This window comes from Haliaeetus leucocephalus, unplaced genomic scaffold (genome assembly GCF_000737465.1).
Source record: "Haliaeetus leucocephalus isolate CR32 unplaced genomic scaffold, Haliaeetus_leucocephalus-4.0 Scaffold915, whole genome shotgun sequence".
Classification (NCBI taxonomy): Eukaryota; Metazoa; Chordata; class Aves; order Accipitriformes; family Accipitridae; genus Haliaeetus; species Haliaeetus leucocephalus.
Window position 1 is genome coordinate 807,780 of NW_010973351.1, and position 13,370 is coordinate 821,149.

Genomic DNA, 13,370 nt, shown 5'->3' on the forward strand with positions numbered 1-13,370 from the left:
AAATACAAGTTATATCTGAAACACAATTCTTTTTGTATTAATATCAGCTGCATATAATATCAATTAGTTGCAAAACCATTTTTGTTTATATAATCATTTTTATATGAACCATTTAAACATTTAAAAATTTAATGAAAGATACAATTTCTTAGATTCATTTTCTCTAACTGTAATTTTGAAATTTGTCACAAGAATTATTGCTAGGTCTGATCTTGCAAGTTTTACACACATTGAAAATCGACATAATGTTAAGTAAGTTGTGCAGTCTGGGACATAGCCGCATTGCTAGATTCATGTGAATCCAAACAGCTTTTCCCAGAGCATCACCTTTAAATATTGTTGCCTTATTTCTTTAAGAAAGATGAGAAAATCCCCATTTTACTCCCAAACCAGACTTAAGCACAATTAGAAACTTGCCAAGTGCCATGAGCATCTAAAATCGTCACAACATTTAATGTATAGTATTGTCAAGCATGTGCAATCTGTATGCATGTAGACTGTTACTTGTGCAAAACCCTGCAGACCTACTGCCGTCATGTGCAAATCCACACTGTCTTCAGTGAGGGTTTTGTGATAGTCACTTAGGGCAGAATCTGGCCTACATTTACCTTCCTGGTATTTAAAAGGCAACAAGAATTATTAACTACTACCTGTTAAAAGGCCCAACTGCAGAATGTTTTAGTAGAAAAATAAACATTTTAAGTTATTGGCAGATAACATTAGTGCAATTATTTTGACTGCCTTACTTTCACACATTAGATTAAAAAAAATATATTGTCACTTGTGAAAAGAACCCAAGACACTTCAGAAGCAGTTATGTAGCTGCCAAATAAAGAGAAAAGAGGAGGAGCGTGTGGCATGATACAACCACTGCACTTACTTTACATTGCTCTCAATGCTTAGTGCCTTTTAATGCTCCAGAAAGTGAAATCCAAGGCTTGTAAACTAATTACAGTTCTTTCCATACAAAAATATATCACTCATGATTTTCAAAAGGCTGACTAACCGCTGACTAGAAAGAGCACATTTACATGTTCAGCTATATCCTAGATGACATCTGTATCAACTTCTTTCTTTGAAGAACCACTTTTGGTAGTCTGAGTTCGTACATGGTCGTAACAATGGTGCTGGGTTACCATCGTAAGCATTTGACTCGGCTTGTACGCACTTTTGAGTCTGTAGATGAAACAGGGTACCATCCTACAAAAGACAGAAATAATTTTTGCTTTTCAGGTCTTAAAAACTACAGGCATATCCCTGTGTTTTAAAAGTAACAGAAGACATTAGGAACAAGTAAGTATCACACATACCCTTCTCATGGGGCCATGCAGTGAAGCCAAAATGCCTAACTTGAGGATCTCTGAAACTTTATCAAACGACCTTGCTTTTAAACCTACATTAACATTGCTTTAGAGTGATTCGTGTCTTGACATCTGAGCCTATAAAGGATGTGCTAACTTCATTCACTTCCATTGCCTTTTATTACTCCACCAGAATATGGGCAGAAAAAAACAAAGCCGAGTACAGGCATCACCCAAATTCATCAACTTGCTGCACATCTCGCAAGTAAAATGTTGTTAGTAAGTGTAGATGCTGGATATATTTTTAGCAAAAAAAAAAAATTCCCCTTTCTTCACAGGGTATATTTTTAGTGGAAAAGGCAAAAATATCTAAGTGTGCCCCTTGCCTGCAGGTGTGTGTGGAGTCAGCTTGCTTTGCTGGAGGGCAGCACAGCTGCATCAGAGGTGCAAGGTCTGACAGGCCTCCGCAGTCAGATTCCCTAAAAAACACATTCGGAGGCCTCAGGCCCTCCTATTATGCGAGTCTCCGAGAAGACTTCATCTCCAGCTCTGTCATCTAGGATAGCGAGCTGCAAAAAGGCAGCGTAGCCAGCTGTGGAGAACCGCCCTGCTCCAAGACCATTCCCTTGGCCCTGGTGACACTCCCACACGTAACCACTTCCAAAGCCTCTGGCGGCCTCAAAAGAAAAATGCCAACTCCATGTTTCTGAGCGTAACCTTGACTCCTTTGGAAGTCTGCTCCTCCCGTCGTCAGGAGTACCGCACTAATTGCGCCTTGAGCCACAGCCCCTAATGCCCAGCAGCACGTGCTTGCTCACGGGCTTGCTGACAGACTTGGCTGCTGAATGACTTTCCCGTTTCCATTGTGATAATTCAAATTTTTGAGTGGACTAATCAATATCTGCCTCGCTTGTTTTTGACTCCGTGCCCGTAAGAACTTAATTCTTGCCAGGCTGCTGGGAAGGCTGTTTGAATCTTTGATTATGCTACATCTATAAGGACAGCGTCTGACACTTCTCCGCACAAAGCAAGAGAAATGTGGTGCTGACATCTCACCCATCACTTGCCTTAAAAGGTGGGGACTGGTAGTTTTGATTTAATGCAACAGAAGAGGAGGAATTGGAGCAGAGCAGTACATTCAAATCACACACAGGCACAAAGTTATCACGAGGAAGAAAGAAGATTTAAAATACTTCCTAAAGTTTCTGATGCTAAAAGTTAATGGTTAGGAATGCAGTGGGAACAGATATATTCCAAAACTGTGTTTTCTCAATTATTTCCTGAGGGTCATACGTCATCTTGGGGATTAATGCATATGACCTTGAAAAATTTTGTTAAAAGTCAGCATTAAAAATGCAACATCATTTATAAAGTCAGCCTTCTGAATATTTTGTTTTACTCAGTAATATCACTGTGAGCTTCAGTCTGGACTAGATTTAGTGAATGGACAGAAGTTTTCGTATTTTTCTTTAGAATTTACTCTGCCACCTATCACTGGTGGTAGTACCTAAGCATGAAATCTGTCAACCGTGGAGCCTGTAGAGTTTAGATACATTATGCAGACACCTTATGTAAATATACCATTCTGATATATTATGTGACCTTTTCCCTTAGCCAAATAATAACACCCCAGAACCTGACCAAGGCCATCATTTTTCATCCAATTTATTTTCTCTCAGGCATCCAGGAACTCCTTTAGAGATTAAAAACTACTAAACACAAGGTTTTCTAAGATCACACGTTACGTTTATTAAATTTACTCCATACTTATCAATATTTCTTCCCTTTGGGAGCAGGCATTAAGGTCAAAGAAGAGAGGCACAGATTTGCTGAGTCCCCACAGCCAGTAAGCTGCATCCTGTGTAGGGGCAGGAGTATTGCAGAAGGTATTTTTTGATGGTGCATCAAATTACACAACTGCACATTACATTGCAGAAAGGCTCAGGGAGCACTTCTGGTGCTTACGTGAAGGGTCACGAGAGATGGTTTGCAGAGGAGAAGCAGCAGCTAGCTGCTCAAAAGGAGGGAAGAGTGTAAAGTAATGGTGGTATATGAAGTATCAGGGATATATGGTGGTTTGAATACTGGGAAATAAAAGAAGTCCATGAAAGGAGAGCAGAAGTAGGCCAGCAATGAGACTGGCTGGGGAAGGGGTATATGGAGGCACCTCATTTCTCAGAAGAAAGTAGGGGTGAGATGTGAGACAGAACTGAGCAGCCCGCAGAGCACGCTTGATGTGGATTGGGCAAAGAGAGACCTCTGCCAACCTTTCCAGCTCTTTTGAGGTTAAGAAGGGCGCTTTCCTTCCTCTCATCTTTCTATTCTTTATGACTGGCATGCTCTTCACCTGCACACTGCTGCTACCCTGGTTCTGTGTTCAGATATTAAAAGCCAAGATAGCGTATTTCTCCCAGAGATCTATGCCAATGTTGTGGCCTACATGATGTATAGGCAGTAAGATAAAAAGAAAAAAACTCAACAATTCTCCTTCTACCCACTCCCCCAAAAAAACAAACCCAAAACTAAGCAGGCACACTTACCTCTCTGAAAATGAACTTCTGGTTTTCAGGAATATTATGGACATTTTCTTGACACAAGTACATTGTCAAGTAGTCGGTCCCTGAATCGACTGCTGCACAGACTTCTGGCTGTCGGGTGTTGTAACGTATTTCATTATGGGATGTGTACTCGAAAAACTACAAACCCAAGAGAAGAAACAAAGGACAACAGTCATTTCATATATACACAAGAAAGTATTTATAAGAAGGATATACTAAGATACTATAATTAAGTTCACATATTAAAGTTGCTACTGTGGAGAGAAATTCTGCCAAAAATATTCAAGGAGCCTTAACTTCTGCTGTTTGCCTATTATTTTACAGAAAATCAATCTCACCACAGCACTGCTTTAGTCTGCTAGCACTTAAAATGTATGAAATGCTGAATAAATGCCCTGGAAAACAGACGTTCCAGCATTAAAGAACTTACAAAATTTGACTGTAATATTCTACTTTCACATTCTAGTTCACCCTTAAAAATGTGATGGAAAACAGTTTATAGCCTGACATTATGCCTTCTTAATTCAGTTGTCACAAAACAATGTTACTTTTAATTAAGAAGTTGCTCACTGCATAGTTCAAATGCAGTTTGGTCAAGGTTCATTTCCAGTTACAAAGTACTCAGGATGCATGGTGATGAGCATTTTATTATATAACATTTTAAGATATTATTTGAAGCAAATCAGCTACAGCTGCTTTTAAACATGAACAGAATTTTATTAAAGACAATTTACTGGCTTTGCTTGTTGTACAATACTCTACAGGTGTTCTGAACGTTCTGTAAAACATCTTGGCTTCTGTAGCAATTATGGTTGGAGACTTCCTTAAAATTTTTCTATTTATCATGGACATTTGCCAGATTTTGGACTTCATTAAAGAGCGTCAGAGTTTGAGAGTTGTTTGTATTTAGCACACTTGTAAATAATTTAGATAACTGTAGTGCACGGATGTGTGTTTAGATCTGATTTAGATTATACTCAGTAGAGGAGAGTCTTATACACATCAGAAAATTGCTTGTTACCAATAGTATAGCTGCATTAGTGGAAACCAACAAAAGGATGAGGGAGAGAAGAAATCTCTTCTTTTGTTTCAGCCCTGGAGAAAGAGACTGTAAGGCTGTGTGAAGGGGACTGTACCAATTCAGAAATATCGTATATACTTGAACTTACCACAAAACCATCCTTAACAGTCACCAAGGCTAATTAACCTTGAAAGAGAACCTGGAAATGCGGTTTTAATGTAAACAGGACCATGTGATTACAAAGTCTGCAGTCACCCTTTTCCAGGTGTAAGAGCTCTGATCTAGACTACACTGATGATAGTTGTTTCCTGAAATCTGCCCCTCCTTTTATCAGAATCAGGAATTTCTCTGCCGAGGTGGCTGTCGCAGCCGTACACAGACCAACGCTGCCTACTGCGTCAGCCTGTAGAGCTTCATGGCTTTCCCCCCGCCCCCCCAGCAGTGATGCAAGTGACTGACCCCCAAGAATTAACCTGTGTGCCACCATTCATTTGTGGTAAGCCATAAAGTGAAGTGAGCGTTTCGAGAAAGCAACTTCAAGTTTGAAGTCTACCTGCTGACGTAACACCCAGAAGACCCTGATTTCCCCTTGAAACCTATTGCTAGGACCTGTTCCTGTGATGTAGGCTGCACTGCCTTTACGACATTTGCTTTATGCCAGAAATGTCTCATCATCAAAAGTCAATTGTGATAATATTTGCCCAATTTTTATTACTATTTTTTACCCTAATAGGCAGGGGCTATTCCCCAGCCTTCAGGCTTTAGTTCCCAGGTTTGGTATCTGATTGGGACATGGAAAGCCTGCTTCTTCAGGCAGCACAGTGAGCTATAAGGGCACTCATTTTAAGCCTATGACCCCTGAATAAAGAAAAAGCTTCACTCCTGCTAGTTTGTGTCTGGAGGAACACTTTTTTATAGCTGCCACTTTTACAAGGCCACATTTAGAGCCTTACTCGTTAGTGGATTTATTAGGTATAACTCTTTTTAGCAATTTGTATACAGTATCAGTGAAAGCCTGCAAGCTGCTGATTGTACAAGGTGCATCAAGAATAGATGGAGCGGCTACTAGGTCAAAGCACTCCTTACTACTGACAGCTTTCCTGAATGGTCTCTCAAGGACTTGCACCAGATTTTGGAGGAGAAGAGCAAGTAAAATGGTTAATTTCTGGGTAACTTGAAGGATTGAGGTTATAGTATTAGCAACCAAGCACTCCTGCCTCCTTGCCCAATGAACATTATACAGTTCTTTACCCTTTACGGTTTCAAATGGAATAAATACTTCAGGCTTCAGGCTTTTTCATGCTCTGGTAATACATGAGATAAATCTCTTCCTCCTCAAAAGGTGAAGTGTTTATTAGTGCTCTTTCCTTGCCCAGTGGGTTCTGTGGGCAGAAAGGAAGCATTATCAAACTGATCCATAGCCCAGTAACTAGTAGCCTTACTGCATTTCTTTCCTTCAGAGAACCAGTACATTCCCTGAAGCGCTACTGGGAAACTCGATGAGGCCTTTTACCCAGTGCCTGCAGCTTCTGGGTGATCTATGGGATATGCTCCAGCCGCATCAGTGCTCTGTGGTACCAGGGATGGAGGCAGATTTTGGCTACCTCACCAGACCCTGAAACACACTCTCATCCCTCTCTGTGCCTGGCTACCGCTCTTCTGCACACACGAAGAAGTTTGCACTCGATGGGTAGAACCAGCAGAGAGGTTACCAGGTCTGATACCCCTTTCACAGAAAACCCAAGGGCTTTGCTAAGCTTTTTGTTTGCCTCTCCCTATTTGCCTTAAATCTATCGGCTGCAAATAGGAATATTGGAGGGGTAATGTCAGACAAAGCAGGCTGCTCAGTGGTTTCCCATTGTCTTACCACATCAGGTCGGCTTCCTGCCGTCATGCGTTGGTGCCCTCTGTACTGCTTCCCAGCCATACCATGAAGGGCAATGGGCTGTACTGGTGTTGAATTTCAAAGCCTTTCATTCTCATCTGCCGGGGCAGACACTTCCACATCTGCAGCCTGAGGTGCAAGCACCGAGTAGCCAGTGTATTGTGTATTTTCTGCCTCTCTTCCACATACACTCAGCTCCTATCACCACAGTCATATCCTCACCTTCTTGCTATAATGAACATGCTAATTTTAAACAATCCACAGTCAGCTTTCTTACTGCTTACACAAAAGCAACTCAGAAGGACTAAAGGGAACCCTCTCACTTAGGCCAAGGATTCAAGGAAAAATAGCAACAAAATACCAGGGACCTTAGTTTCTGAGAGTGGTTTTACTTACTGAGACATAAAATGGGAGCAGGTGCTGGACTTCATAAAAAATCGAGAGTAGAGAGCTCTCTCCTCTCAGCACAGCGCACACAGATATTCAGAGGTCACTTAAAGTGGGGAATTGCTTCCAGTGCAAAGAACTTTTGCAGTTGTCCCCTACATAAACAGCCACCTGCCACTACCATATCATGCCAGAGGATGGGCGTACTGGAGTGTAAGACACATATGGCTGACCAAGTTAACCTTCATTAATGTTAAATCCTATCAAGATATTTTTGGAGAATAACTTTACTGAGCTGTACTCTGGAAAATAAATGTCATTCCTTTATACCATGAGACAGTGTGAATGTGCAGCAGGGAGCAGTATTTGACGAAGAAAGTGATGAATGGTAGAACAAATGCAACTGAAGGAAGAGATGAGAAGACTAGAGAATTAAAAATGAGAGCTAGCCAGGAAAGAAGAAAGGCACGTGAAAAGAAGCAAAACGTCACCTAGTGTGGATAGTAACTGGTAGGAGGAGCAAGTGAGGGGACAGACAGAACAAGGGTGTTAGAGAAGCAACTGGGAGCCAGCCGGCATGGAAAAGAAAGTGTTAAACAGCACGGAGTGGAGAAACTGGAGCTGTCTGTGATGTGGTGCAGGACAGGGGACTGGAGTGAAGCTTTGTAATGAGGGTTTGCTGCTAAAGCTGTGTATAGGTAATGAATGGAGTGATGAGGGCAGACCGGAGGAGAGCAGGCAGAAGAGCTTGGGATTAGGATAGCAGATTCCCTTCCAAGGACAAAACAGAAGTTAAGGGCTGCCTGTTGTCAGCAAACATCTATGAAACTCTGGGGTGAAGTGCCTTGCTCTCCTCAGCGTTGATACAACTAGAGAATGACCAACCTTGTCACCATCAGTTCCATCAGCTGACAGCAGTAGATGTACATATGGGAGATTTAACCTGTTTGGTCCTGCCACTGTCACCTGCCAACTGAGCTAAGGAATTCACACCACCAGGAACAGCCTGTTACCTTTTAAGAATGACTGTCAAAAGGGCAGGGTGACAGGAAGGAAATGGAGAGAAATGTCCTGCTGGTAGGTTTCATGGCTATTTGTGAGCCAGAAAAAGGAGGTGCAAGTTCAGCAATCCTGATTTCTAGCTCCCATCTCACTTGTGCTTCTACATCTTATTTTAGCCTCCCTCTGTTCCCTCACCCGCAGCTCTTCCTACTGTCCACTACTTCTCCTGCAGCTACTACCTGTCACCCCTACTCGTGCCCCCACTTGCCAGCTGGTACCTCTGCTCCCACCTTCAGTCCCCCTGCCCCTTTCCACTAAATGGGTCTCCAGTGATTCTGCTTGTTCCACGCTCCCTTGCAGTAGCTCCTAACTACTCCTTCCTCTGCCACACATGCCCTGCTTCTCGCCTATTGCCCTACCTCTGTCCCAAAATTCTTCTGCCCTCTGTCACCTTGGCCCCCTTTCCCTGACTCCCATCAGCCCTCCCATGCCTTTTGCCCATTTCACTAATATTGTTTTGCCCATTTCCTGTGTTTAGCCTTCCCTCCTCAGACTCTGCAATTCTCTTGTCTCACGTCATATTTTCTTTTCTCGGTTTATATTGCAGTCGGATAGTGTTTCCATTTCTCCTTCCTCCTGCTGCCTGGATGCCAGCAGAGGGAGCAGTAATTGCACAGCTCTCAGTGCGGTGCCTGTCATCGCAGGTACGTGGATGCATCGCACCATCAGTGGAGATGTAAGAACTATTAATATGCAGTGGTGCGATATCTTTGCAGTAAACTTACTTAATCTTTCAGTGCTAGCTAAACAAAGGATAACTGTAAAAATGTCATCTCATAACAATTCAACTCTAAATTGTACTTCTCTTTTGCTTTCACCTTTTATCCTACGTCTTTATTTTTTCTTGGTGGAAGGGATAAACTTTAAATAACCTTTTTTTGCTCAGAGAAACACAAAAAGATTCAACCCCTTTCCTCTCTTTAGTCTGTAATACCAGGGGGAAAAAAAAAAAAATCTATAAATACCTTTTGCATGTGAGCATGTAATCCCATACATTAAATACTTCTTAATCTACAAAAGCAATCAACTCTTCCTCATAAGGATGTGGCTTAACTAGGCTATCTTCTATATAGGTGTATAGAAGTATGCTTAACTTGGGCATGGAGCTGAACTGAGGGAGTAAAATGGGTTGGTGTGACATGGCTTAGTGTGCTTGACATGTATCTGTCAGTACCGAGATCCTTTGGCTTTTATGACACAAGATTCTCTTCCTACCTTCCCCTGCATCTTGGCCTCCAGGACAGAAACATTAGGAAAGTTAAGACACAAACTAGACATAAACTAATAAATAATACTAAATAATAGTTCTAATACTTCAGGCAATAAACTTGCTATCAGAAACAAATCTACTTCCTTTTAAGATCCGAAGCACAGTGCTCAGACTATTGTTTGATTTCCTTTCCTCACTTAAAATGCAATTCATATTAGAAGCTTTCTCCTCAGTACAGACTTATTTTTCACTCCTCAAGCTTTAATATTTTCTTAAAGCAGAGTTCAGAAAGATAACAGATACACTGCTTATCTGCCACATCTCTGGTTCTTTTCCAAACTTGTTTTTCCTTTCCTAACTGAATGTTTGGATTAATTTCCTTAAAAAACCCCAAACAGTCAAGCCACCCAAACTGTCTTTGGGTTATGTACTTACCCTCAACCAGACCCTACATATTTCTCCACCCCTCCCCACTAGGAGCATGCCATATAGTCTAATCTGGGTTAGAAACCAAAAATCAAGCTAGATAGGCAAGTACGTGTTACATGCCACACATCAAACACCAAACCGCAATTCTAGAAGGTGGCCACTCAAAACCATGCGAAATGGCCACTGTAGATGGGCACACGGTGCCCCACAACACTTTTACCATGACATTATACAGAGAGCTTTACGGGTATCATAACTAACCACTGCTGCACACAGTTTCAATCCGCATGGAGAAAGACACCAGCAAGAACTTTCAGCTTCAGAAGTTAAAACCAAGAGAGCAAGAATGAAAGTGTTAGAGGGGATCCCTGCTCTCCAGGATTCCAGAGCCCAAGCCCAGGAGGACATTTCTGTGGAATGGAGTACAGGAGAAGATGCCATCCAAAACCTCCTGCACAGATAGACAAGCACCAAGAGGAAGTGGCACGATGACAGACACAGGCAGAACTAGGTGAGGTTTGCAACGTTATTAACGGCTTTGGAGACGTGGACAGACAAAAGTTCAGAGATGTGCTGGTCTGCCCAAGACCAGCTGGAGATGAGCAAACACTGGCCTATAAGCACGATAGCCACGCTGCTGTGCTATTAACCCCTGCTAATGAGCTCTGTGGGAAGGCATAAGTAAAGTATGCATGAGTTCCCTGCTCTGGGTAGACAGGTCTTCAGAATGAAGAAAATCTGACCTGAAGATACATCAAAATTAAAAGAATCAAAATTGGATCTAAGATCACCTCACTGTGGCAACATATTCTCTCAGCCCTACGGCAATGCCTTTACCACACTTTTTTACATTACAACCATAGTGTTGGTCAAAATGAAAATATAACATGAATCTTACCTGATTTTGTCCCATGCCGTGACATGGGTACAGTATGATCCTGTGTCCAGTTACTTGATGTTCATTTGTAGGGTTATAATCAAAACAGAAGTTTGCCATTCCTCTATTCTTCAGCTAATCAAAACAAAAGAATATTTTAAAGTATTAATCTAAAGTAAGGAAGATATGCTGCAGTCACTTTACACCCATCCTGCTGGGCTGTGAGGTTTATATCCCAGAGCTGGTGCAAATTAACTGGAATAGATCAAATGGATCCAATGGCAACAGCTCTCTGACTAATGTGAAATAAAACTGTTGGGACTAGTCTTGACTTCGGGCATTGAAGCAGCCAGACACGATGGCTTCCCCTAGGAACAACACTGTGTTCCAGTGTATTTGCAAATGAAGTAGGTAGGAACTATGAAAAGCCGTATTAAAACCCAACAAACCAGCAACTCATGCAGAACAAAAGAGTCTGCCATATCTTCCCCCACCACCACCCCCCCAGGATCTACTTGTTCAATTTTCTTGTGAAAAGATGACTACATACTTTTCTCAGTTTGTCAAATGGGAGACAGTAGGATTTGTTCTTGAAAGGACTCCAGTACCCTCTTGAGGTTGAACAAGCAGACAAATTTTAAGACCAGAAAGCATGAAAGTGGATAAGATACATCTTTGGAAAGAGACACTAAGTGTGATATTAGCCATTCTTTACCAGTGTTGCTGATCTCTGACACAATAGTGCATAACTTTTAGATTAAATTTTAAAGTATTAAGTTACCTGATTTTAAAAACATCAGGCTAATTAACAAGGATTTGCATTTAAGTATTCAGGAGGCAAAAGTAACAAAATAAGGTAAACAATGCCATAACAATTACTGACTCCAAGTATTAGCCACTTAACCAAATTTAAAATTACACAGAGCAAAACAGGTTCTGTAAACATAGGTTCAAGCTGAATGCCTCCGTTACTGAGTGTAATTATATCACAGACAAAAAGAATAAGCAGAGTAAATCTCAGAAGATTACTTCAGCAAGGTGTAATTTCGCCGCTCTTCCCTAGTCGTGATAATTGCATGCTCAGTTTTTAATGTGGAGAATGAATGGACACGAAGGGATTGCAGAAGGCTAAAACCAAACAAACAAGACAAACCCCGCAGGACCCAGACCCACCAACAGAGCAAACCACACAAGTTGGAAAATTAAATACTCGTGTTCAACATATATTTTGCTTTCCCAACTTCTACTTTTATTGCTACCCGATGTTTTCTTTCCACTGCTTCGTGCCCACTCCCACTGAAAGACAGCCAAGCTCTCGGCACTCTGCATGCCTGGGCTGCCGGCCCAAGGCAACAGCAATACACTGGGGGGCTGGGAAGGACCATGGAGCTGCCACGGCTCGGGGCCCCTTGCAGGTCTGCTGGGGCCGTGAGGCTCTCCTGTGGGAGCCAAATGTACGAACGGAGGACTGAAGCCCTACCCTTAGAGATTTTGCCTCGTAATTCCTCTCTGAACATGCTTCCACTATGCATTCAGTGTAATTTGTCAGTACGGGATAAACTAACATCTCAATTTGGTGTATAAAATTCATCCTTAGTTTTAGCTCCCAAGTTCACCAGAAGTGAAAGATATGGTACCCTGGGTACCCTTTCTACAGAAAGCACTGCTTAGTTTGATGGGAACACGCTAGAACACTGCACCCCTACTTGAGCTGTCAAAAGAAGACATTTTGTTTACCTTCATAACACGAGGCAGGAATTAAATTTACAAAAAACAGGAAAGAAAAGCATCTTTTACAGATGATTTTTAACACTACCATGGAACTACATAAACCAAACAATAAGCTTCTCATGTTTCTCCCTTCTACACCAAGAAATGTCAACTTAAAGTCATAACCGCTTAAAAAATGGTAATTCTATCTCTAAAAACATATATCGGTTTCGGTTGTTGTCAGCAGCTGTCCTCAGGATCAGAGGGTCTCTTATTAGTATGTTTAATAACATATGACTTTGCCTCACTGTCTACTGGCTCCAAGGGACGATAAACGCAGCGAAGCCCTTATCCGTGGTGCCCTTCCAGACAGCCCAACACCTTCGCTACTGCTCCGAGCGTGTGTTCTTTGCTGTCAGCCCCCGGCACGTGCTCCACTATGTGGCCTGGAATTTTAAATAACCTATTTCAAAATGCCATGCACCACCAGAACTACGGTAACTCTCCTACGCATGTTACTCGATGCCTAAATACAGGCAAGAAAGCAAAAGCTGTGTAAAAGATTACTAATTTAAGCTTCATTTCAGATGGTTTAAAACTGAGCCTGTACTCCCAGGATGCTACCACGTATGTTCTCTCATTTTTCTCTTTCATGCATAAAAGCCTGTGATATGTGCAGACATATTCCTAAACATACACGGTCCATATTCCAACCTGGTTCTTTTAGTTTGTTTTATCAGACATTGGTAGACATTCTTTATACCCACGCTTCATCAGGAAGCCTAAAAGATATTCAAGACTTAATTTGTGGGAATAGTGCATACTAAGCTGTTAAATGACCTGATCGGAAATGACAAAGATTTGAAAATAATCAGATTTGAAAATCCGATCACAGCACCATTTATGGGGGGGGGGGGGGGGACGCCCGCC

The 13,370-nt window shown here is 41.9% G+C and overlaps 1 protein-coding gene across 1 annotated transcript in view; it reads right to left on the reverse strand.

The window, feature by feature from the left end:
* Window positions 1-1,062: 1,062 nt before the first annotated feature.
* Window positions 1,063-13,370, reverse strand: part of GALNT12 (polypeptide N-acetylgalactosaminyltransferase 12) — a 55,174-nt gene continuing 42,866 nt past the window's right edge. The window contains exons 8-10 of the mRNA XM_010583586.1: window positions 10,752-10,865; window positions 3,842-3,997; window positions 1,063-1,200 (exon numbers count right to left, since the gene is read on the reverse strand). Coding sequence (XP_010581888.1) covers window positions 1,063-1,200; window positions 3,842-3,997; window positions 10,752-10,865 — 408 coding nt within the window. The remainder of the gene's footprint in view (window positions 1,201-3,841; window positions 3,998-10,751; window positions 10,866-13,370) is intronic.